Here is a 20,966-nt window from a genome sequence, read left to right as displayed (position 1 = left end):
CAGATTCGCCAATGGTTAACATTTTGCCTCATGTGCTCCATGTCTGTCTGCAGGCAAAGGGGGAGGGGAGGGGAGGAGGTGGGGGAGAGACAGACACGGAGAGACAGAGACAGAGACACACACACAGATACTTCAGATGTGGCCTAAACCACATGCTAGATGGAGTTCTTAAAAATAGAAAGATAAGGTGTAGACCTTAGTAAACCAGCAAACCTCTTCTTTCAAAATAAACCTTCACTGGTACTCTAAAGAAAATATAAAAAATAGATTTTATTCACATACTTTAATACATTAAATGCATTAAATGTATTTAATTCCTGAAAAGTTCCCTCTCAGAAATGTTATACATTAGCAGTTCTCAGCCTGCATCACAGAAGTCCAAAAGTCCACATATACACCAAGCATTGTCTAAGCACCTTGCAGTATTTTTCAAACGCAGACCATTATGGTAATAAATTTCAAAAACCTGTGTACAGTCACGAGTCACTTAATGACAGGGATACGATGAGAAAAGCGTTGTTGGGCGACGTTGTCGTTGTGCGAACATCAGACTGTGCTCACACGAACCTGCAGCGCAGCCGGCTACACACCTGGGCTGTGGCGCTGATCTTCTGGGACCGCCGTCGTCTCTGTGCTCCGTCACCAACTGAAACGTCATCATGTGGCACGTGGCCATACTTAAAGCAATTCTGAATTCACAGTAGCTTTTGGCCAAGATCTACTTATACAACTGAAAGTGTGACTATCATGTGATAACCCATGACGTTTTGTTGTTAAAAAGGGGTTTTACACTTAAAAAGGACAGATTTATGGATAACCTGCCATATAACAACTGCAAAACTTAGGCAATGAATTACGACACAGACTCCACGGCAAAGAGAAAGACATTTTAATTTATTTAAAGATTGGCACCTGAGCTAAAACCTGCTGCCAATCTTTTTTTTTTCTTCTTCTTCTCCCCAAAGCCCCCTGGTACATAGTTGTATATTCTAGTTGTGAGTGCCTCTGGTTGTGCTGTGTGGGACGCCACCTCAACATGGCCTGACGAGCAGTGCCATGTCTGCACCCAGGATCTGAACCAGCGAAACCCTGGGCCACGGAAGCGGAGCTCGCGAACTTAACCACTTGGCCACAGGGCCGGCCCCAAGACATTTTTATTTTAATAATAAAGGACAAGATAAAAATGGGATTCAGTTTACAGAAGTTTATCTTCTACAGGAGTCAGCTCGAGCTCAGCTACACCTCAACAAGGTTTAGTGACCACAAGACGCATGAAGTTAGCTGGCAGCAGCGCAGTGACATTTGCCCATAACTGATTCTGACTCAGTCTGCTACCTCAGCGCTACTCAGGGGTGGTCCACGCACCGGCCGCCAGTCTGCGAAGGCTCGGAGACAGGGGCTTACCAGAACGTAAGGCCAGCGTCACTGAACTGGCACTTCCTTCTTCAGAGCAGGACTCTGGATGACGGAAGCAGCGTGCTGTCACACTCCAGCTCAGCTCCTTGGCCTCGTGGGCAGGCGCCGGGAGCAGAGCCGGCCTCCTGCACCCCAGCACCACCCAGCAGACAGTTTTAATAAAGTCCCTTAATGAATTGCGGGAGCTCACTCAGCGCACCCCCCAGTGCCTGCAGCCGCCTCCTTTGTCCTCTAGGGTCGGACGCGGCCGACAGATGCAGGGCTGTGGCTACAGCGCAGCCATCGGTGCCTCCTGAACGGAGGGTGAAGACTCGCGCTAATCTGAGGAGGAACAGCTTCTTACGTTCCTGGCACATTTGACACTTAAACCACTAGTTTAGGGACACGCACAGAAACATTCACAGCTTCACACGATGATCTCCAAACACGAGCTGTTGTGGGGTCACACTGGACACCATCTGAAAGCGCATGACCAATGGGGGGTCTGGACAGGAGCGACCTCACTCTGCTCACGCAGCGTTCCCAGGGGGCCACTCGGAAGGGCAGCGTGCTGTCGGGTACGTGTGCGCACACGGTATGTAGAACACTATCCTATACTCACGTCTTGGTGACTTTTTTCAACACCCGAAGGTGACGTTTAAGCCAAGTCTGCAGCATTTGAGAGAGAGGAGCAAATTCTAAGGCCTGGAGAAACCACAGACGTCTGAATCTGCAGCAGACAGAAGGCATGCCAGGGCATTTCACTTCCTGGAGAATCGGTTGCCGGACTTGGAGGAGGTGTGGTGTGTGTCTCACTGGACGTCTGCCCCTGCAGGAGCAGCTCCGCTTCCTCTGCACGCACCTCCGAGAGCCCAGCTTGGCTGGCAGCGCCCCCGAAGCGCCGTCTCGGCTGGTCCAGGAGCGCGCAGCACAGCCCGGACTGACGACTACGGCGATGGACACAAACGAGGGAACATGCTTCACCAAGTCTGATTTTTGGATAAATAATGAAGAAAAACTCCCATACATACTATATTGCACCGATATTTGCAAGGCTTAAGTTGACCGTTGACTTTTCCAAAACACTTGTGCTCCAAATACTTTAAATAATCAATTAAATATGAGGCACCACATTTAACTGATGGTTTTTGAACTTTTAACCAATATATAAAAAATAAAAATACATCAGTTTCTTCATAAGAACTGCACCCTCTGGTGGCCCATTTTGTCTATTAAAAATATAAGACAAACATGCACGTGCGCACCCTTGCACCCCACACACCAGTCTCATTACTCAGAGATCACTGTCCTGTCTGCCCCTCCTGCCTTCTCGTCCACCCTGCCTCATATATATAGTTATTTAAAAATGGTTTAAAATACAAATACAATATAACCCTGGATCCCAAAATTCTCAAAATATTTCAACTACAACGACCCCGATACAGCTCCACTAAGCTTTTACAGTCAGCACAACAACAGGCCTCCTGGGTTTAAAAGGAATCTCACAGACAAATGACCCGCCCGTGCTCCCGTTCCTCTGGACTACATTCTCAAGGAAGCCTTTCCTTGCAGAGACTTTGCCGCGAGATCAGCTCTCTCTCTCAGCATGCTGGCCTCCTCCGCGCTGCTGTGGGCCTGCGTGCTCTTTAACAAGAAGTGGCTGATGAAAAGCTTCAGGCCTTCTCGCAACATGCCGAGCTTTGGGTTGTCAGACACTCTGGAAAGGAATCAGGAACGTTATCAGGGATGAACCAGGCTCTCCCAGATCTCAGCCTAGGGATCTCAAACAGGGAGGCGTAACCTAGGTTCTCCTACAAACAGAACTCTCAGCTGAGAATGCGACACACCCTCTGTGTGAGAAATCATTATCAGTTTGCTATTAGGCACGTTCCATGTTTCTCAAGGCTAACGTGTAAGATATTAGCTTAAAGCTAACTGGAAATGACTTTTCAGGACAACCGCTTTGCTTTTATAAATCAACATAAGTGACAATAATTTCTCCTCACCTCTTTCCCCTATGTTTTATCAGAACAAGCTGGGAACATACCTTGCAAAAATTAAACCAAGGTCTTCAACCTCTGTTTCCATTAATAGTATGTATAACACTTTCCGTAAAAAGTGGACTCGGGGTTTGTCCAATTCACTGAATTCAACCACCTAACAGAGTGAGGATGGAAAGAAAAATAAAGTTACACCGACTTACCAACTTCTTCAGTGATTTCCAAATACAGTTAATCAGAGAAAAAATTACTCCCCCTCCAAGTAAGGCTATTTCTAGTTTTATAACATGAACAGCTGTTGGCAAGGACGTGGGGCCATGGGACCTCTTAGGCGCTGCTGGCAGTGGGTGCCAGCACTGCTGAGAGCCACTCGACAATGGAAGTAAGCTTACAGGGTGCATACCTTATGAATCTGGAATTTAACAGCCAGAATTGAAACTTGTACTATCTCCATGCCTTAAAGAAACTACACCCTAGTTAAAACCACACATACAGACACGCACACACACATATACAGAATTTAGATCTGGGAGGGACTAATTCACCCACACATACAGAGACATTTGTATTCCTGAGACAACATATATAAACGATAGTATACCTCCTTGGTAGAATACTACACAGCAGTGATAAAACCAGAGAATAGAATTACAGATACCAACATGGATAAATCTCCAACCTAGGCTGAATGAAAAAAGAACTGTGGAAGGGTGTCACGAGCACGGTGACAGCACGACCTCACCCGGCAGAGGGTAAACGCGTGCAGAGGAGATTGCAAGCCGTTGCTGACAGAGGTGCAGTAAGAGCACAAAAGCCTGCCTGGGAACAAGAGGGCCCAGGGGCAGCTCCAAGGACATCACCTCTAGGCCCCTGCAGCTCTACTGCGTCTGAGGAAAACATGGGTCCCACTCCACTCCGAGCTCAAAACTGGAGTGAACTGAAGGCAAGATCTACTCCAGCAGGGAGAAGGCGTGTACTCTCCATGTTTTAAATTGTTCCCATTTCTGGGATGTGGTATAACACTCCAGCACCCTCATATTCAGTACAGTGGCCAAAACCCAACACCACACCACAGAGAGACACCAGGTCAACCTGTGGAAGTGCCCTGGGGAGCGCACACAAACGGAAACCGGAAGCAGAGGCTGCAGTCCGTCCTGAGATCAGGCAGAAGGCTCAGAGTACAGGCTCTGACCCCCAGGTTTTCCCATCGTCCACATTTTCAGGACACCCAGCCCCCAGTGGTCCCACTACCCAGGGCTTGCTGGCCACCTTGAACCCCACCTCCTGTGTCCACTCCAGACCAACACCAGGGCATCTGTGTCCCACCACTGCTTTAAAACCGCCTGCAATGGGGGGAGAGAGCGCCGAGCGCCAGCACCACAGCCCTGAGACCAGCTCCCACATCTCCCCATCTCACTCCCAACCAGTCAGCAGCCAGTGTGGGATTTATAATCAGGACCTGCACAGGAAGCCCAGATCCCGGAACAGGTTCACCTAGGCGAGCAGAACCACTGTCACTGTGCCTCACTGCACCAGCTAAATTTATCCTGACCTGGCTGTTTTCTATGATGGCTACGATAACGAAAACTCTTTTCAGGTAAGTCAGAATCTAAGGAAACGGTTTTTTTAAGGTACCAAATACAAGCAATTACACTATCGTTATCATTTCTTTTAATAATTTCATGCATTACACAAACCTTTAAAATGGAAAGTGGAAGTGATTTCGTCTTCAACAAGTGGGCCACCAGATGAACCAAATTAGAAAAATTAGTGGTTGGCAAATTTTCCAGGTCCCGAAATTTGTCCCATATGCTGAATTGGAAAGTCATCTAATATAACAATTAAAAAGAAGAAAAAAAGTTAAAATGTAAAGAATAAATCACTAAGAATGATCTAAAGTTATTCTACATATTCACTTATTTGTAATATCCTAAAAAAATCAAGACTTTTAGGGGCAACTACCCTCTCCTTTCCTATATACAGTAGTTTGAAGTGGCTTCACAATAATTTCTTTCTGTTGGAGTCTCTTCCTTCAAATCAGCAGAAATACTAGAGAAGAACATTAGAGAAGGATGATGCAGTACAAACCCAGAGAGGAGAGGTACTGGTTAACCGGCCGTGAAACTCCCTCATCTGTGATGGAAAAGGTGACATGGAGAACATCTTGGACCCCGGGCACTCCACTTCAGCTGTGCCCACCTGCTCCCTGTGAAGGTGGGCCTGGTAGCAGGCGTGGACCATAACTGACCCACTGCACACAGCTCTCCAACCCCGATCAACTCCTGACTCTGGGCACTCATTTTAGGCGGGCTGAGCCCGGCAGACTGCTCAGAGAAAACATGGGTGACGGTGGCCCTCCAGGTAAGTTACCTGAAACCTCCTTTCATGCTCACAGAACTTGCTGGCCAGGAAGGCATAGAAAGGATTATATGTCTTCTCCTGAAGGCAGCAATCCATGAGAACATGAACTATTTCTCTCTCCTGCTGATCCTTAAGGCCAAGCCTGTAAAACAGAAACCGCAATGCCTCAGAAATCCTCAGTTTGCCCAGTTTTAACAGCTTCAAGGCAGAGTTCTTTCAGAGGAACACAGCCTGCCTGGCAGTGTGGTTAGCAGTGAGCTGGGCAGAGGAGGTGTGGTAACAAGAGCAGGTGTGGCTCCTGCTCGAGGCCCAGCCCTGTCCCTAACCTCTCCGGCCTCAGTGCTTCCGACAAAGTAGCAAGACCTGGGAGAGACCCCGGCCTGAGTCCTGTGCCAGCTACAAAGGGCTGAAACTGGCTCCTGACTGAGAGGACACAGGACCAACACTCAACCGCGAGCCTCCAAGTGAGGGTCCTGCCGCCACACTGTTGGATTTTTTTCTTTTTGAACATTATGGTCTAATTTTTACACGGTGACACCCGTCCTCTCAGGGTACAGTGCTGAGTGTGGACAAGCGTCTGCAGTCCCATAATGCTTCCCCAGTACTTCACTCTGAACGTGAAGAAAGAAAGGAAAATTAACTAATCTCAGATTTGTTTCGAAGTACTTTGTAAAAGTCACAGATACTTTTAAAATCTTATCACAACTACTTACAGAAACTATACCAGGAAGTTTTTAATTTAGAAGTAATTAGAAAGACAACTTTAATATGAAGATTTTAAGCAATTCATGACAAGCAACAGTCTCAGAGTTACCAGCTGGTCATCTAACACCTTTAATCAAAACATATCCCAAAATGTTCTAATCTGGAACCACCGGTGGCCAATTAGTAGGAGCAAGAGTGCTGCCCAGGGGACACCCGATCCCGGGCGGGAGGCACAGGCAGAGCCCAGCCCCTCCCAAGCCGCTCTGACCAACCCTCCAAGTGCACACCGCACCTCCCCTCACTTCTGCCACGAAATCTAACTACGTGGAAGTGAAAACGCTCACATAAATGCTTACTTTAGAAGCTTTTCGAATGCGTCCAAAAAATCTTCACTCGTCATTATCGTACAAAATATGTTTCTCCTGACGTCGGTGTTCATTCTCTGCTTTCGGGCGAGTTCTAGTATCTTTGAGCTAACCTGAAAAGAGGGATGATTGAGGCACAGATTATACAAATGTCTCAATGAAATCTGCTGCTTTGGTTTACTGTAGTTACTGAAGTTAAATTTCTAAAAAATAACATGAATATTTTGTGGTTTGACTGATGCACAATTACAAATTGTATGTAAATACTTAATTTTTGTTCTTGGGCAGCCCCTTAGAAACAATTTCAAGGGACAGTGCAAGCGATAGAGACTTCTCAGCAGTGGTGTGATCGGTCAGTCTAAGCAACAAGAAAATAAGAGAGATAAGTGTCCACAGCCAGAGGAGCAAGGACGACAAAGTGTGATGGCGATCCTGGGACAGAAAAAGGATATTAGGGAAAAATGAAGGAAATCTGAGTAACATACGGACTTTAGTTAATAATAAAATACAAAGAAGTGCAAACAATTCTGGCAATCTGAAGTCTGAAGTTAATGGACCACAAGCCACGTCTCCTGGGAAACTGCTTCTGTGTCTCAAGAAACGGTATCTGCAACAGGAGCGTTTTGAGTTTCGTACATTCCTCTCATTCTATTCAACTTCTAAGTCTTTTATGTAACATGTTTTGGGACTTCAAAAAAAAAGAACTCGAATTAAATTATATCACAAAATAATGGCAACTTCTACACGGTCTTCAAATAAAGCCCTGTCCCTACATCTCGGTGACCACCCCACGAATAATGAGGAGGCCACTCCAGGGAGAGGCGCAGGGAGACGCCGCGGGGACCTAGACAACACGCCAGGCGGTGGTGAGCACGGTCTCGTACCGTCCCTGCGAGCTGCTTCTGCGGGATCTTCTGCTGACCGCTGTCAATCATTGGGGCCCCGCTCCACGCGGACCCCACAATCCACCAGCGCCCGGTCTGGTCGGCGTTCAGGACGTTGTCCCAGGAGACGCGGAGCTGAGTCTCCGTGCCTGAGCCGGCACTGCGAACCTGAGAGAGAGAAAAGGCGCTGGTGAGGTGCTCTAGTTGGCTCAGTCTGTAATGCCGTCACCCCTGGGCTTCTCCTTTTCTGGATAATAGCATTTTTGGTGCATGAACACTGTGTGAGTCACTGACAACTGGGAGAGCTCACCTGTTGGGAATAACGCTAAAGGGAGAGGTAAACTCCCAGGATTTATGGTTGAGGCTTGTGGTCTACCACCCTACGTACCACTGTCTTGGAAAATGTCACACCAGGGGAAGGGGCTCAGACTCAGAGGCCACAAGGACAGCTCCGTCAGGCTGGCAGGGATACCAGGAGGGGCCCAGGATTTGCCAGAGTCAGCGATTCTGGATCTGACCAAAGACCTGGGCTGAAGGACTCGCCCTGATGGGCCAGGTCAGTGGGTCTCAGCTGTGGCTCCATGTTAGGAACACCCAGGAAGCTAACTTCACTGGTCTGGGTGGGACCCTGGCCTGGGGCCTCTTTCAAAGTGTCCAGAAGATTCTATTGGGCAGCTGTCTATAGCAGCACAGGCTGAGCGTGGGGATGTTTAACTCACAGGGACTCCCCTGCACACAGACCACTCAGAGGGTCTCAGTGCAGAAACATGAGACTCCCTTTTGATTTCCTGGAACCTTATTAACCAGACATGGCACCCAACTTGGCTCCAATCACCTTCTCGATTTTCACGATAGGTTCACATAGACGTGGAGGCTCAAAACAAGTTAGGAGTAGAAGTGATTTACCAAAGCTCGCTGTAATTTCCTCAGCTTCTCCACAGGCTCAGGGTCGTAGCCTGGAATCTTACGCATGTCATTGTTCTTCAGCGCCAGCATTGTCTCTAGCATGAACCGAACCTTAAAAAAGACAAAACAAGAAAAACCATCATTTCAAATTATCTCAACAACTGACCCTTCACCTTGGGAAGAAATAAAGCAACTCTGTGCACATAGTCCTCACTGCTGATGATAAATCAGAGACGGTCTTCAGGGAAATGGACTCCACTAACTTGAACATCTTGCTCAGGGCTACACGATACTTTAATATAAAACTGTCACCCGGCCTCAACTGGGACCTTGAACACTACCCCAAGATCTTAGCTCGCACTCCCACTCCCCACCGCCTCTGACCTCTCCCTCCATAGCTGTCCTCCCATCGTCATCAGCCACTGCCCCTCCTGTCCGATCACCTGTGCTCTCCTGCCTCCTGGGGACCTGCTCTGAGTTACCCCCTCCTCTCCACTGTATTTTCAACTTCTTTCCCACTCCTGGCCTTTTTACTACTTTTCAACTTTTAAATTGGAAATAACGTCATACTGAGAGAAACGTTGCAAGAACAGTACAAAGAATCCCATATACCCTTCTCTGAGATTTCGCCAAATGTTAACTTTTTTTTTGGGTGGGGAAGACTGGCCCTGAGCTAACACCTGTGCTAGTCTTCCTCTATTTTGTACGTGGGATACCGCCACAGCATGGCTTGATGAGTGGTGTGTAGATCCGCACCTGAGATCTGAACCCGTGAACCCCGGGCCGCTGAAGGGGAGTGTGTGAACTTAATCACTATGCCAGGAGGCTGGCCCCAAATGTTAACTTCTCATTGAGATATAATTCATATACCATAAAACTCACCGATTTAAATGTACTCAACACATACAGGGTTCTGCAACCATCATCACAATCCATTTTAGAACATTTTCATCAGCCCCAAAGAAATTCCAAACCCATTCCCCAACTCCACCAGCCTTCATCAACCACAAGTCTACTTTCCGTTTCCGCCAACTTTTGTGTCTTAAACTTGACCTCTGAACATTCACCGTGGTACCTCTCAACTTGCAGAGCAGCAGATGAGGTAGGAGCCACGCTCAGGCCTGTCACTGTCAAGCAGCAGAGCCAGCGGTCAGCCACGCGGACTGGCACCTGAGCCCTGTACCTGAGCCCTGTACACATGGCCTTCCTCAGTGAACATTGTTTGAATGGATAAATGTTAAATAAATCAATTCTTAAATTCACAGAATACCTGAGTTCTTAGTAAATAAACAAGGTTCATTCACATATTAAAGACAAAGCCACAAAATCAGATGAGGCAGAAGATGACAGGGATCACCAGGAAATTAAACACGGTATTTACCCCAATACTTATTTCTACGTTCTGGCCAGTCTGTGAGCGTTTAGGAAGCAGGTCAAGTGGTGCACTCGTACCCTGGTCTGGTCCTGGAACGTGCTGCCCGCCCCACTGGCCTTGGCCTGTGTCTCAGCAATCAGTTCCTTGAGTGACAAAGCATCATCTTTTCTCAACGAAAAGCCGACGTTTTTCAGCATTAACAGAATCAGTTCAATATCTTTTTCTGTGAAAGTTCCAATAAGCTTTTTCAAAATGTCAAAGATGAGGAGAGAATGTACCACATGGAAGTTATATAAATGGGCAATGATGGAAAACAGGTTGTCACACTCTTTGCCTTCACTCCTGTTTTTATAGACGTCATCAAACTTCCTCACCACAGCTTCCAGAAAGTGAGCGCCGACCTGGACAAAGGAGGCAGGAAAAATATCATTGGAAATACGTAAACATCAAACATTAGCAAGAGGTTCTCAGAGACTCTCTTCCTCTTTCAACAAACTTGAGCGTATGTGGAAAGAATTAGTCTTTTTTAAACTAACGCATGAAATGTGCACATGGTCGGACGCAGACTTTGAAAACATCAGTCTGCGTGTACAGCGCTCTGCATGTGAGGACACAAGCAGTGAGCGACCACACAGAGCAATGCGCCACTGCTCGAGCCGCCACTGTAAGTCCACCTGCCCGTCTTCAAAATCCACAGTGTGGTATTCTTGGCCAGCTGACATTCTGGTTCCTTGGAAAAGTAACCTTGTTAACAATGTTAAGAATGTATCTACATCTCTAAAAACATACAAGTATCAAACAAGACTCAGGTCTCAAGCTCAAGCTGAGAGTGGAGAAGCTGGAAGCAGGGACATGGTGGTGGCATGGAGTGACGTCAACACTCCAGTGGAGAAATGATGACATGACTCAACGCAGCCAGGCTGGACCCAGGAAGGAAGACCGGGCACGAGAGGGATGCAGCGACAGAACCAGCAGCGTGACCAGTCACTGGATGTGGAAGATTAAATGTCTGGCTAACAGGCGATGACAGAACTTCTAACTGGAAGACTAAACCTCTGAGGAAGAGCAGGTTGGTGGGGCTGGATAAACTCGGTTTAAGACATGAAGCTTGAACTGCAGGGCGGCCAGGGAGGGCCGGCTGTACATGTGTGAGTGGTGGTCAAAATCGTGGGTGAAGACGAGATCAAGCAGACAGGTCGGGGTGTAATGGGAAAACACACACAGATCACGGATAAACTGCCAGAAATAAATGCTACAAGAATCCAGGAAAGGCACCAGCTGGGCAGGAGGGAGCAGTGACTTCACGGAGGCCGGCTCTGACCAAGTGGACATGTTCTAAAGAACTAACGTTTCTAAAGACCTGAGACCCAACAAATACATTTAACTGGTAAACTGCCAATTCAAGTCCTTTCACTAAAGATAAACCTGAGGACCCATTATGACTACTATATAATGTTCAAATATAACTTAAGAAATTAAAATTCTGCAGACAGCAAAAACAATTCAGGCATAAAATATACCCAGGTAGGTTTTCAATCACATGAACAGAATTATTTAACTATATCAAAGTTTTAGATTTCATTTAATGACTTCAAAGTAAAATATAACTTAGTATAACATTTAAAAAAGGACTACTAGGTATTTTGTTCCAGGTATTTAAGCATACACATTAATTTTGACTTGGGGATTTTAACAAATCTGTAAAGACCTAACTTTTTCTTTTAATACTACTACTAATAGGCCACGTGTATTTATTGAACACCTACTACATGCCAAGCATTTTATAAAATCACATCTAATGTGCACACAGCCCCGCAAGGTAGGTGTTATTTTATCCCAAGCTGCATTTGATGAAGTGAATCTCAGAGAGATTGATTCACTCCAGACCCCATCGCCAATCAGGGGGAAAGGCTGGATTTATTCCACCTGTTTAACCCAAAGCCTGTGCTGTTTCCACTAAACCACTCCACCACTCCAGATGCCAAATGACGTTGCTAAAACAAGACGAAGCTTGTTGAGGCTGGATAACAGGCACACGGAGACTCGTGCCATTTTGTCTGCTTTCGTGCGTGTTTGGGGTTAGTTAAAAACTAATAATGTTTCCAAGTACACATCTTTATTATTGCTGGCTTCCTTCCCCTACCAGATTATCTCGCTACCCTTCACCCCTTGAAACCAGGGATGAATTATCAAACGGCCTCCTTCCTGATTGCTTTGGTCTGGATGGGGTGCATTCTCATCACTATCCCGTCCGCCTACTTCGCAACAGAAACTGTCCTCTTTATTGTCAAAGGCCAGGAAGAGATCTTCTGTGGTCAGATCTGGCCAGTGCACCAGCGGCTCTACTACAAGTCCTACTTCCTCTTTGGCACCGAGTTCATGGGCCCCGTGGTCACCATGACCCTGTGCTACGCCAGGATCTCTCGGAGCTGTGGTTCAAGGCCATGTCTGGTCTCCAGACCGAGCAGATCTGGAAGCGGCAGCACTGCCGCCGGAAGACGGTTCTGGTGCTCATATGCATCCTCACGGCCTCCGTGCTGTGCTGGGCGCCCTCCTACGGTTTCACCATCGTGCGCGACTTCTGCCCCACTGTGTTTGTGAAGGACAAGCACCACCTCACCGCCTGCTACGTCACAGAGCGTATCGCTATGAGCAACAGCATGATCAACACCGTGTGCTTCGTGACCAAAGACCTGACTTTTGATTTTTAAATGACTCAGAAGCAGTTCGGTGATGACATCATGGTCTCCGTAACTCACTTTTCTCCTTCCATGAACTCCTGTGAGGATGTTTTTCTTTCTAGAACTGGAAGTTGTTTATGGAACCAGCGTTGAGAGCTCATCAGACGCGGGCAGAAATTCTAGTGGACGTCATCAGCTAAAGCGCCATGACGACTCCCTGGAATGAGCCATTTCAGCGCCTTTCATGCTGTCAGTGAAGGTTTCATGAGTAATCCCATGTTCTCAGGTCCAGGAATTCCTGATATGCTGTGGGCGGTCACGGCCCACAGCTCTTACTCTAACTCCATGAAATGCCATCTGCTGTGAGACCGTGTTGATTATGAAGCACCGTGGCACGATCCAGGGGGACGGGGTGCCCTAAGAGCCTTACGACAGCACTGGATCACGGCCATCACAGGGCACCAGGACCGGGTCTGTGATGCCATCACACTTCGATGGAGAGAAGGACTCAGCGTCATGTGAGAGCACAGCTCTTAGAGATAAAAGCTACTTCAGAAGAGCGATGCCCTAAATCGCTGGTGAGGAGGTAGCTGAGGAGAGTCCTGCCGCTCAGAAGACCCGGGGCCTACACCTCTCTCTTCTGTCCCTGCCTACCAATGCCCAGGAGGCCCCAAAGGCTCCATCGTTCAAGAGTCCCACCATGTGACTACGGCTAGATGAGAGAAATGTGGTTCAGAAGGTTCTCTACGAAGAGCGATGAAGCCTGCAGTGGCAGGAAAGGCCAGTGAGGAGAACGTGGGAGGAAGAGCGGAATTTCAACCTGAAAACGCCCTTCTGTATCGTGCAGAAGTCAATCAGGACTAACCTTTTCTGAGCAGCTACATGGGCCAGGCTCCTGGAGACACACTACACGTAAAACTCACTAAACCAACTCTACAGAGGAAGACACGGAGGCAGAGCTCCCCAGGCCACAGCGGCACACAGTACAGCCGCGCTCTGGACGTGGGTAGCATCCTCCCCACGTACCCTGCTGCTCTCACCACAGAGCCCTAACACATGAACGAGGATTCTTTTTTCGCAAATTTGAGGATTCTAAAGTAATCCCTGGACAGGTCCACTCTCTCAGACTCCAAATGACTTTAAGATTGTGACTGAGAGCAAACACCAGGAAGACGAGCTGAGTGAAGGGTGCTGTGGCAGCTGGTGGCCAGCCCAGAGCTGAAGACAAGGGCCAGAGTGCTTGGCACAGAACTCGGCAACATCGCACGGCAATTCGTGGCTTTGCTGCAGTTGCACAGGCGGTTAAATAAACATCTGCCCTGCTCATCTTGCTAGGAGACCTGAGGACCTGATGTAAGACAGCAAGTGGGCAGACTCACACCAGTGACCAGCCTCTCAGCCAGGCCTTGCTGCCAAGGCCTGTTCTCGGGGCGAGGGCCATCATAAGGGAAAGAAACTAAAAGCTAACATTAAAAGATACTGTATGTACCACGTAAAGATCCAAAGGGGTCAACGAGTGCGTGTACCGAACACAAACATCACCTGGGAAAAGCAAGCCTCGTGCGCTTCATCGCCCACCCGTTCGCCCACTCCAGTATAAACTCCTGGCATCAGACTGATTTCCCTCAAGCACCTGGAATCAGCCACGTGGAGGGAAGGGAATACTAACTGGGAAGGTTATGATTTCACCCTATCAGGTGACAGAAGACAACCCCAGAGGTGTGTGAGACTGTGGAACCAGAGCTGTCACCACCGGGCCTGGCTGACACTAACCCCGGGGGTCACCAGGCAAGGATGAAGCACCCCGGAGGAGTGGGGACACCTACTTGACACCAGGCGTCATGCAGGTGCTTTATGTATGTCATCCAATTTAATCCTGACAAAGGCCCGACGGGAAGCAGCTGCAGCCCGACTAACAGAAGAGAACATGGGGAGCTCTGCGCCCCCCCTGGCAGCGGCCCAGGCGGCTCCAAGCCTAGGCCCTGTCTCTCCCTTAATACCTCACGTTCTGCTAGCCCTCTTACTTATGAAGGAACGACCTCCCACCCAATACGAATACTGTGGTAGTGAGACCATACAAACATCTGTACTCTGAACATCTGGAATAAGTCACTAACAGTAACGGAATACAAAGAATACACAGAAAATGAACTCAAGTCCAAGGTGTCAGTCCGGAGGAAGATAAACTAATAGAATAATAAAGACATGTTAGAATGGACCAAACACAAAAGCAAAAGTTGACCAAAATCAAGTGATTTCTGGAATGCCGTTTAGAGTGACAAGTATCGACCTTATCAGGCCTGTCACTAAAACAAGCATCCTGTAGACACGTCACCAGACTGGAGAGAAGGGAGCCCCACCTCGATCCCGACCGTGCGGTGGAGAATGCTGACCAGGAGGACGTGCTCCATCACCAGCCTGCTGGGCATGGTCGCAGCCGGGGCGCAGGCGCTCACCAGGACGGCTGTCAGAGTGTCACTCATGTCCTTCCTGCTGTGGGCCATGTACAGCTCCTCCAGCTGTCCGCTTATGGAGGCCATGTTCGCTTCACTCAACCTGCCAACGATCGTAAAGACAGCAGCAAGGATGTTTCAAACTAGGAATTATTTCTCAGGACAATTTAAAAAAACGAAAAAATTGTCAATACTACCAATACATCCTATTCTATGTACACACGACCCATGAACAATTCTTGTCCTGCCCCCATAACCTAGCATGTACCCTATGTAACACATAATCCTGTGGAACCTTGAAATGATCTAACTGTCGTCTTTCCAGCTGAAATGTGGCCACAGAGAGGCACATGCAGGATTCTCCTTCAGGCCACTGAGACTGTAATGAGGACGCTCCACTGGCATCCTGACAGGACGTCCCCAGGCAGAGGCAGGGAACCATCCCAGACACATCAGTATGTGCTGTTAGGAAAAAGGACAACTTTTCCAATTTTTTGTTGCCATAAATACCTTTAGTTCCTAACCCTGATAAGAGGGTGCTTGGTTTCCTGAAAGGGGAGGGAAGGATATACATGCACATGGAAGATTATGCACTGTTCCTGTGCTAACACTGAACACCAAAGCAACACGTTTGGTAAAATTCCAGGATGGACCATGGAAAGAGTTTTTTTTTCTTTTTCTAATTTTTTTTTTTTTTTGAGGAAGATTAGCCCTGAGCTAACTACTGCCAATCCTCCTCTTTTTGCTGAGGAAGACTGGCCCTGAGCTAACATCTGTGCCCATCTTCCTCTATTTTATATGTGGGACGCCTTCCACAGCATGGCTTGCCAAGCGGTGCCATGTCCACCCCTGGGATCCGAACCGGCAAACCCCGGGCCGCCCAGAAGCGGAATGTGCAAACTTAACCGCTGCACCACCGGGCCGGCCCCTACTTTTGTTTTAATTGAAGAGAAATAATAAAGAAAAACAATGGTGTAGTGCTCATAACGGGTATCACAAGAGAGCCGCGTGTGCTGGGACAGTTCTGTCTTGGCTGTGCGGTAGGTCCCAGGAGCTTCCTGTGCGAGATGCTGCATAGAGCCGCACACACGCAAACAGGAGTGATGAGCAAGGGGGACGGAAGACCGTGTTCCTGACTGGGAGTGCCACCGCAGGGCCGTGCACTCGCCTCTGCAGGGAGGAGGACGGGTCCTGCCACCACTGCTCCTGGGACCGACCACGACTCCACCCCATTCCTGGGACTTCTCAGAATAACCACACGGGCACCTGCCTTGCTTTCAAACTCTAAGAATTCAAAGCACCAAACAGAAAAGGCGGCCATCCTGCTTTTCCAGGTCTGGCTGGAACAGAAAGGAGCCAGTCAACAGCTGCAGTCCCCGCCCCTGTCACTTATGGTTTAATTTCTGGGGTAGTTTTCATAGTTTTAGAAAAGAGACAATCTCTTTGAATGACACAATGTAACAACACTGCGAGGCCACCTGTTAATGAGACCTTTGACGTGTTTCTTTAGCCTCTCCAGTTCTTCCTTTTTCTGGGCATCTGCTGTCTCCTCAGCTCGCCGCACATGAGGTGGGATGTATTTTCCACCATTTTCACACAGACTCTGCTGGAAAGGACAGAAATGAACTATAAGAAGCTTATTTTGAACAAATTCCACTTTTCCCCTTGCTATAGTCACCTTTAGATATTAAATTCCCAAGAGCTGGTAGAAGCTGTAGCTACTGACCATTGCTGTCCACTAAATATCAGGCATTTACTGAGGGCCTAGTATGTTCTGGGCAAGCACTCTAGCCCCAGTCTGCTGGACGTCTTCATTTACGTTAACGCAATACACTTCACCACCGTGTTTTCCCTCTGGAGTTCTTCAGATCTGGCTGTGCCCAACCCAGCCTACAGCCTACACTTTTACCCAGGCTTAATTTACGGCAGGCAGGCAGAACACAAACACCTAAATCAAATGTACCACCAGTTTTGGAGGAAAAGTGTTCTAAGATAACTTCAAACTTGTTCAAAACTAACATCTAAACTTACATGATAAAATCAAAACCAATCCACTGCTCAGCATTCCCTAGATTACCAACTGGGAGGGTTAGAAATCATTATCACTGACCCTGGGCACCTAAGTGACAAGCCTTTAGGAGACAAACATTTGTAAGGCGTGACCCTTGTTTCAGAGTTTAAATTTAGTTGGAGAAAGCACATTCATGTACTACACAGAAACTGTTACTCTTGAGACACCCTTAGTTCAGACTGTATGTCCACTACAGCTCAACAAGCTTTGAAAAAAAACTTAGGAACAGTTAAAAAATAAAGTCCTAAGAGAAGAACTGATAGCATTTAGGGATGGCTCACAAAGTGCCAGGTGCTAAGACACTAGGGACAGAAATGAAAGACAGTTCATATACTTAAGATGAGGAGGATCCCACAGATGATATTAACAGATAAACACCAAGAGCGAGAAAATGAGAAAACGCTGTGCAGACAGAAGGAATAACATATTTAGAAGCAGAATGCTGAAATAGTGAGGTGCGGAGAAGAAAATGCGAGCAATTCCATATGGCTGCCGTCAAGGTGCATCCTGAGGGGAAGCTGCTTTAACAGGGAAGGAGCTGGCCCATGAAGCCCTGGACTGCTACCTCATGGATTCTGAACTTGTCCTCCGATGTGAGACTTCATCCAAGGCGGTGTTGTAGATCAGCTTTGTGTTTTAGAAAGATCCACTCCAGGGCAAATGGACAGGAAAAGGATGAGGTGAGGGCAGAGGCGAGTCAGGGGTGCAACTGTCCTCAGGACACACCAGAGGCCACAAGAGAGCAAGTGGGGAGGGGAGCCAAACTCAGGTTTGGAGACTGAGGCAGAAAACGTGAAGGAAGGAGATGTTGCCTTAGGACAAGGGTGGGAACAGCCATTAAGTTATGCTTTCTCCCTCAAACCTTTGTTATAGAAATTTAAATACATAAAAGTAGACAGAATAACCCAGTTTACCCACATTCAGCTCAAACAAGTATCAATACATCAGTTGCGTCACTCCTGCCCTAGGCTCCGCCCCCACTTGTTATTTCGAGGGAAATCCCAGACACCTTAGATAGTTCACATGATAGCTGATGTCAGATACCTGATCTGTTGTGTCAACATCCTCCGAGGAATTTTCCCTCCTTTCTTCATCTTCTGCAAAACGGACTCTCTTTTCACCCCTTTTCTCCTTGGCTCTCCCTTCAGCTTCTTCGGCTTTTTTTCGCTTCTCCTCTTCTACCTCCTCCTCCTCCTCCTCGCTCTCCTCGCTCGGTGCTCCCGCCTCTGCGTCCTGCTCTTCCTTTTCCTCTTCCGCATCCTCCTCCCGGTCCTCCTCCCTTTCGTCCTCGGGGTCGCTCTCTACGTCACTTTCGGGCAGCGTCTCCCCGGCACCCTCCTCCTCCTCACTACTGCTTTCATACAAGCCCACACTGTTCCCAGACTCCAGGGCTCCCAGGATATAGTCGAGCCCATCGCGGGCGAAGCTCAGCGGCACGGCGCTCCCGTCGCCCTTCCTCCGGCGCTTGTTCAGGCCGAGGCAGCGCTCCAGCTTCCGGATCTCGCGGTCCTCCTCCTCGTTGGCCGCCAGAAGTGCTCGTTTCCGGGCGGCGGCGGCAGCGGCGGACCCGGTGCCCCCGGGCGGGCCCCTGGCCTGGGCGCGGGCTGGGGCGGCCTCGGCCGGGGCGCGGGGAGCGCGCTGCCGCGCGGGCGGCCGTGGGGTGCGCCGCGGGGGCGCCGGGCCGCCCTCGCCCCCCTCCTCGCCCGCCCGGGGGCCGCTCGCTCCCCCGGCTGGGCCATCTCCCGGGCCCGGGCCCTGCGCGGGGCCCGCAGCCCTCTGCAGCCGGCGCGCCTTCCTCAGCTGCCGCTTCTCCCTCCTCAGCTCCTTGCGGCTCTTCCTCCCGCCCGGGCGCCCGCGCCCCTCCGCCCGGGGCGCCGCGCAGTCGCCGGGGGGCCCGCCCTCGGAGGTCGCCTGCACGAACTCCTCCACCGCCAGCCTCAGCCGCTTCAGGGCCCCATCCCCGCCGCCACCCGGCCCGCGGTGCGGCCCGCCCCCGTGCCTCCTGCGGGCCACGCGCTCCCGGCGGCCGCCACGACCCGCCGCTCCCGTGCTCGTGGACGCCGCCATCTTCCAGGATGTGCGTACGCCCAGCTTCCGCCGGGGCGGGGCTTCCGGGCGGAGAGCGGCGCGCGGCGCGGGGCAGTGCGGTGGCGCTCCCTGCTGGCGGGAGGGCGACAACGCAGGGGCCTGCATGGCGGCCAAGGATGCCCACTCTCGGAACACGGTGACCTTGAACTTCATAACGAGTTCGCAGGTGCATTCTCGTTTAATGAATGGAAACCTGACAGATGGCGGTAAAGAGGCCCCGTAACGACGGGTATGGCCCGAATCTTTTCAGACGTGTGCGCACTTACACGGGTACGTGCATAGGAAACATAGGAAATGCTTTCTGTGTGTGTTTTCCAGGGGAATCTTCATACTAAGCTTATTATTCCGAAACTTCCTGTTTTCCGTCAACCTCAGGCCTCGGATCTCTCCGTGTGCCTGTAATGACCACCTTATTCTTTATTAGGGTTGCCTGTATTTCTTGGGAAGATGCTCCATACTTCTTCCTCAATTGATAGACGCCTACTGGGATGAATTAGTGCCCCCAAATTCACGTCCGCTGGAAATTGTGAATGCGACCCTATTTGGAAATAGGGTCTTTGCAGATGTAATCAAGTTAAGAGGAGGTGTTCCGGATTGGGATGGGCCCTAAATCCAATGACAGGTGTCCTATAAGAGGGAAATTTGGGCTCACACACAGGGAGAAGGCCATGTGACATCGGAGGCAAACACTGGGGAGAAGCCTCTACAAGCCAAGGACTCCAAGGATTGCAAAACCACCGGAAGCTACAGGGGAGACGTGGAACAGGGTCTTTCTTGGAGCCCCCAGGAGCAAGCAAGCCTGCTCACACCTTGATTTCCAGCTTCTAGCCTCAGGACTGAGACTTTAAATTTCTGTTGTTTGAAGCTGCCCACCGTGTGGTACATTGTTTCCAGGTAATTCGTACTAGGAAACTAATTCAGTAGATGGGAAGGCAGGAGTGGAAGCAGACGGTCCTCGTGCCTTAGTGGTGAAGACAGAAGAAAACTTCAGGCAGGACAAGAGTGACAACCAAATACAATCTCAGAACCCGGAGTGTTCAACAGCCGGGGCTGCAGGGCTTGGGTTCAGAGCCTGCCCTCACTGCTTACAGCTGTGTGACCTTGCTCAACCTTGCTGAGTCTCACTCTCTCCCTCTGCAAAATGGGGTGATCAAAGTCCTATCCCACAGGACTGTTATAAAAATTAATGAGATTTTAAGGAGTAGCTTCTTTTTTTTGGTTTCATGTTGAAACTTACTCCAGTTCCCCTGTTCTCCCTAAGTGGCTCTGGTAGGCTCTAGGTTCCTGGTCTGTCTCCTCTGCAATTCTGTGTCCACTGCTGCTAGTTGCCCCCTGTGTCACCTGTATTTTGGGGCTGTTGTACTCCTCAGATACCGGCCTGTGAGGGCTTGTTTGCCTGGGGTATCAACCTCTGTGTCTGGGGATGAGTATTTCAAAGGCTGAGGTGTGAGCCGCACCTGATGAACAAGCTCGGGTGTGGGGAGCCCCAGGCATCATCCACTCACCCAGACCGCCGTCTCCTAAACTGGAAGAAGCATCAGGGGAGACAGGTCATCCTGGCTGTAGCCCCCAGTCCTGGGGGTCTGGGGTGAGGAGCAGGAGACAAGAGTGCCTGGGGCGCTGGTCCACCCCTGCCTTCCTGGGTCCCCCGGTCCCATGCCCTGGTGGTGGGGCTGTGGCTG

At 49.4% G+C, this 20,966-nt stretch overlaps 1 protein-coding gene and 1 long non-coding RNA gene across 5 annotated transcripts in view; one reads left to right on the top strand and one right to left on the bottom strand.

Moving 5' to 3' along the window:
- Positions 1–252: 252 nt before the first annotated feature.
- NOM1 (nucleolar protein with MIF4G domain 1) lies at positions 253–19,554 on the bottom strand. 3 transcript variants are annotated; one of them, XM_044765654.2, is made up of 11 exons: positions 18,241–19,554; positions 16,604–16,731; positions 15,033–15,228; positions 10,069–10,392; positions 8,617–8,727; positions 7,711–7,878; positions 6,818–6,939; positions 5,766–5,898; positions 5,093–5,224; positions 3,443–3,552; positions 253–3,112 (listed from the first exon to the last, which is right to left on the bottom strand). In XM_044765654.2, exons 1-11 carry the CDS (start codon positions 19,435–19,437, stop codon positions 2,938–2,940), a joined length of 2,796 nt encoding a protein of 931 aa, XP_044621589.2. In that variant the 5' UTR covers positions 19,438–19,554; the 3' UTR covers positions 253–2,937. The 3 variants fall into 3 exon arrangements, with proteins under 3 accessions (XP_044621589.2, XP_070372961.1, XP_070372960.1); XM_070516860.1 differs by having other exon boundaries at positions 15,066–15,228; XM_070516859.1 differs by having other exon boundaries at positions 16,604–16,728.
- LOC139046098 (uncharacterized) overlaps positions 19,413–20,966 on the top strand; it is a 16,522-nt gene continuing 14,968 nt past the window's right edge. For both annotated transcript variants that reach the window (XR_011505664.1, XR_011505660.1), the window contains exon 1: positions 19,413–19,554. This is a non-coding gene — a long non-coding RNA (uncharacterized lncRNA). The remainder of the gene's footprint in view (positions 19,555–20,966) is intronic.

This window comes from Equus asinus, chromosome 1 (assembly GCF_041296235.1).
Source record: "Equus asinus isolate D_3611 breed Donkey chromosome 1, EquAss-T2T_v2, whole genome shotgun sequence".
Classification (NCBI taxonomy): domain Eukaryota; kingdom Metazoa; phylum Chordata; class Mammalia; order Perissodactyla; family Equidae; genus Equus; species Equus asinus.
This window is presented reverse-complemented; position numbering and strand designations above follow the sequence as displayed.

What these genes read in the sequence shown, in the direction of transcription:
- NOM1 (XM_044765654.2), bottom strand. Translation starts at nt 19,437, where the DNA reads ATGAAGTTCAAGGTCACCGTGTTCCGAGAGTGGGCATCCTTGGCCGCC. An exon ending in GGAAATTACAGCGAGCTTTG is followed by an intron (nt 7,879 to 8,616) that starts GTAAATCACTTC and finishes TCTCTCTCTCAG; the next exon opens with GTTCGCAGTGCCGGCTCAGG. An exon ending in TTCCACTTTCCATTTTAAAG is followed by an intron (nt 3,553 to 5,092) that starts GTTTGTGTAATG and finishes TCACTCTGTTAG; the next exon opens with GTGGTTGAATTCAGTGAATT.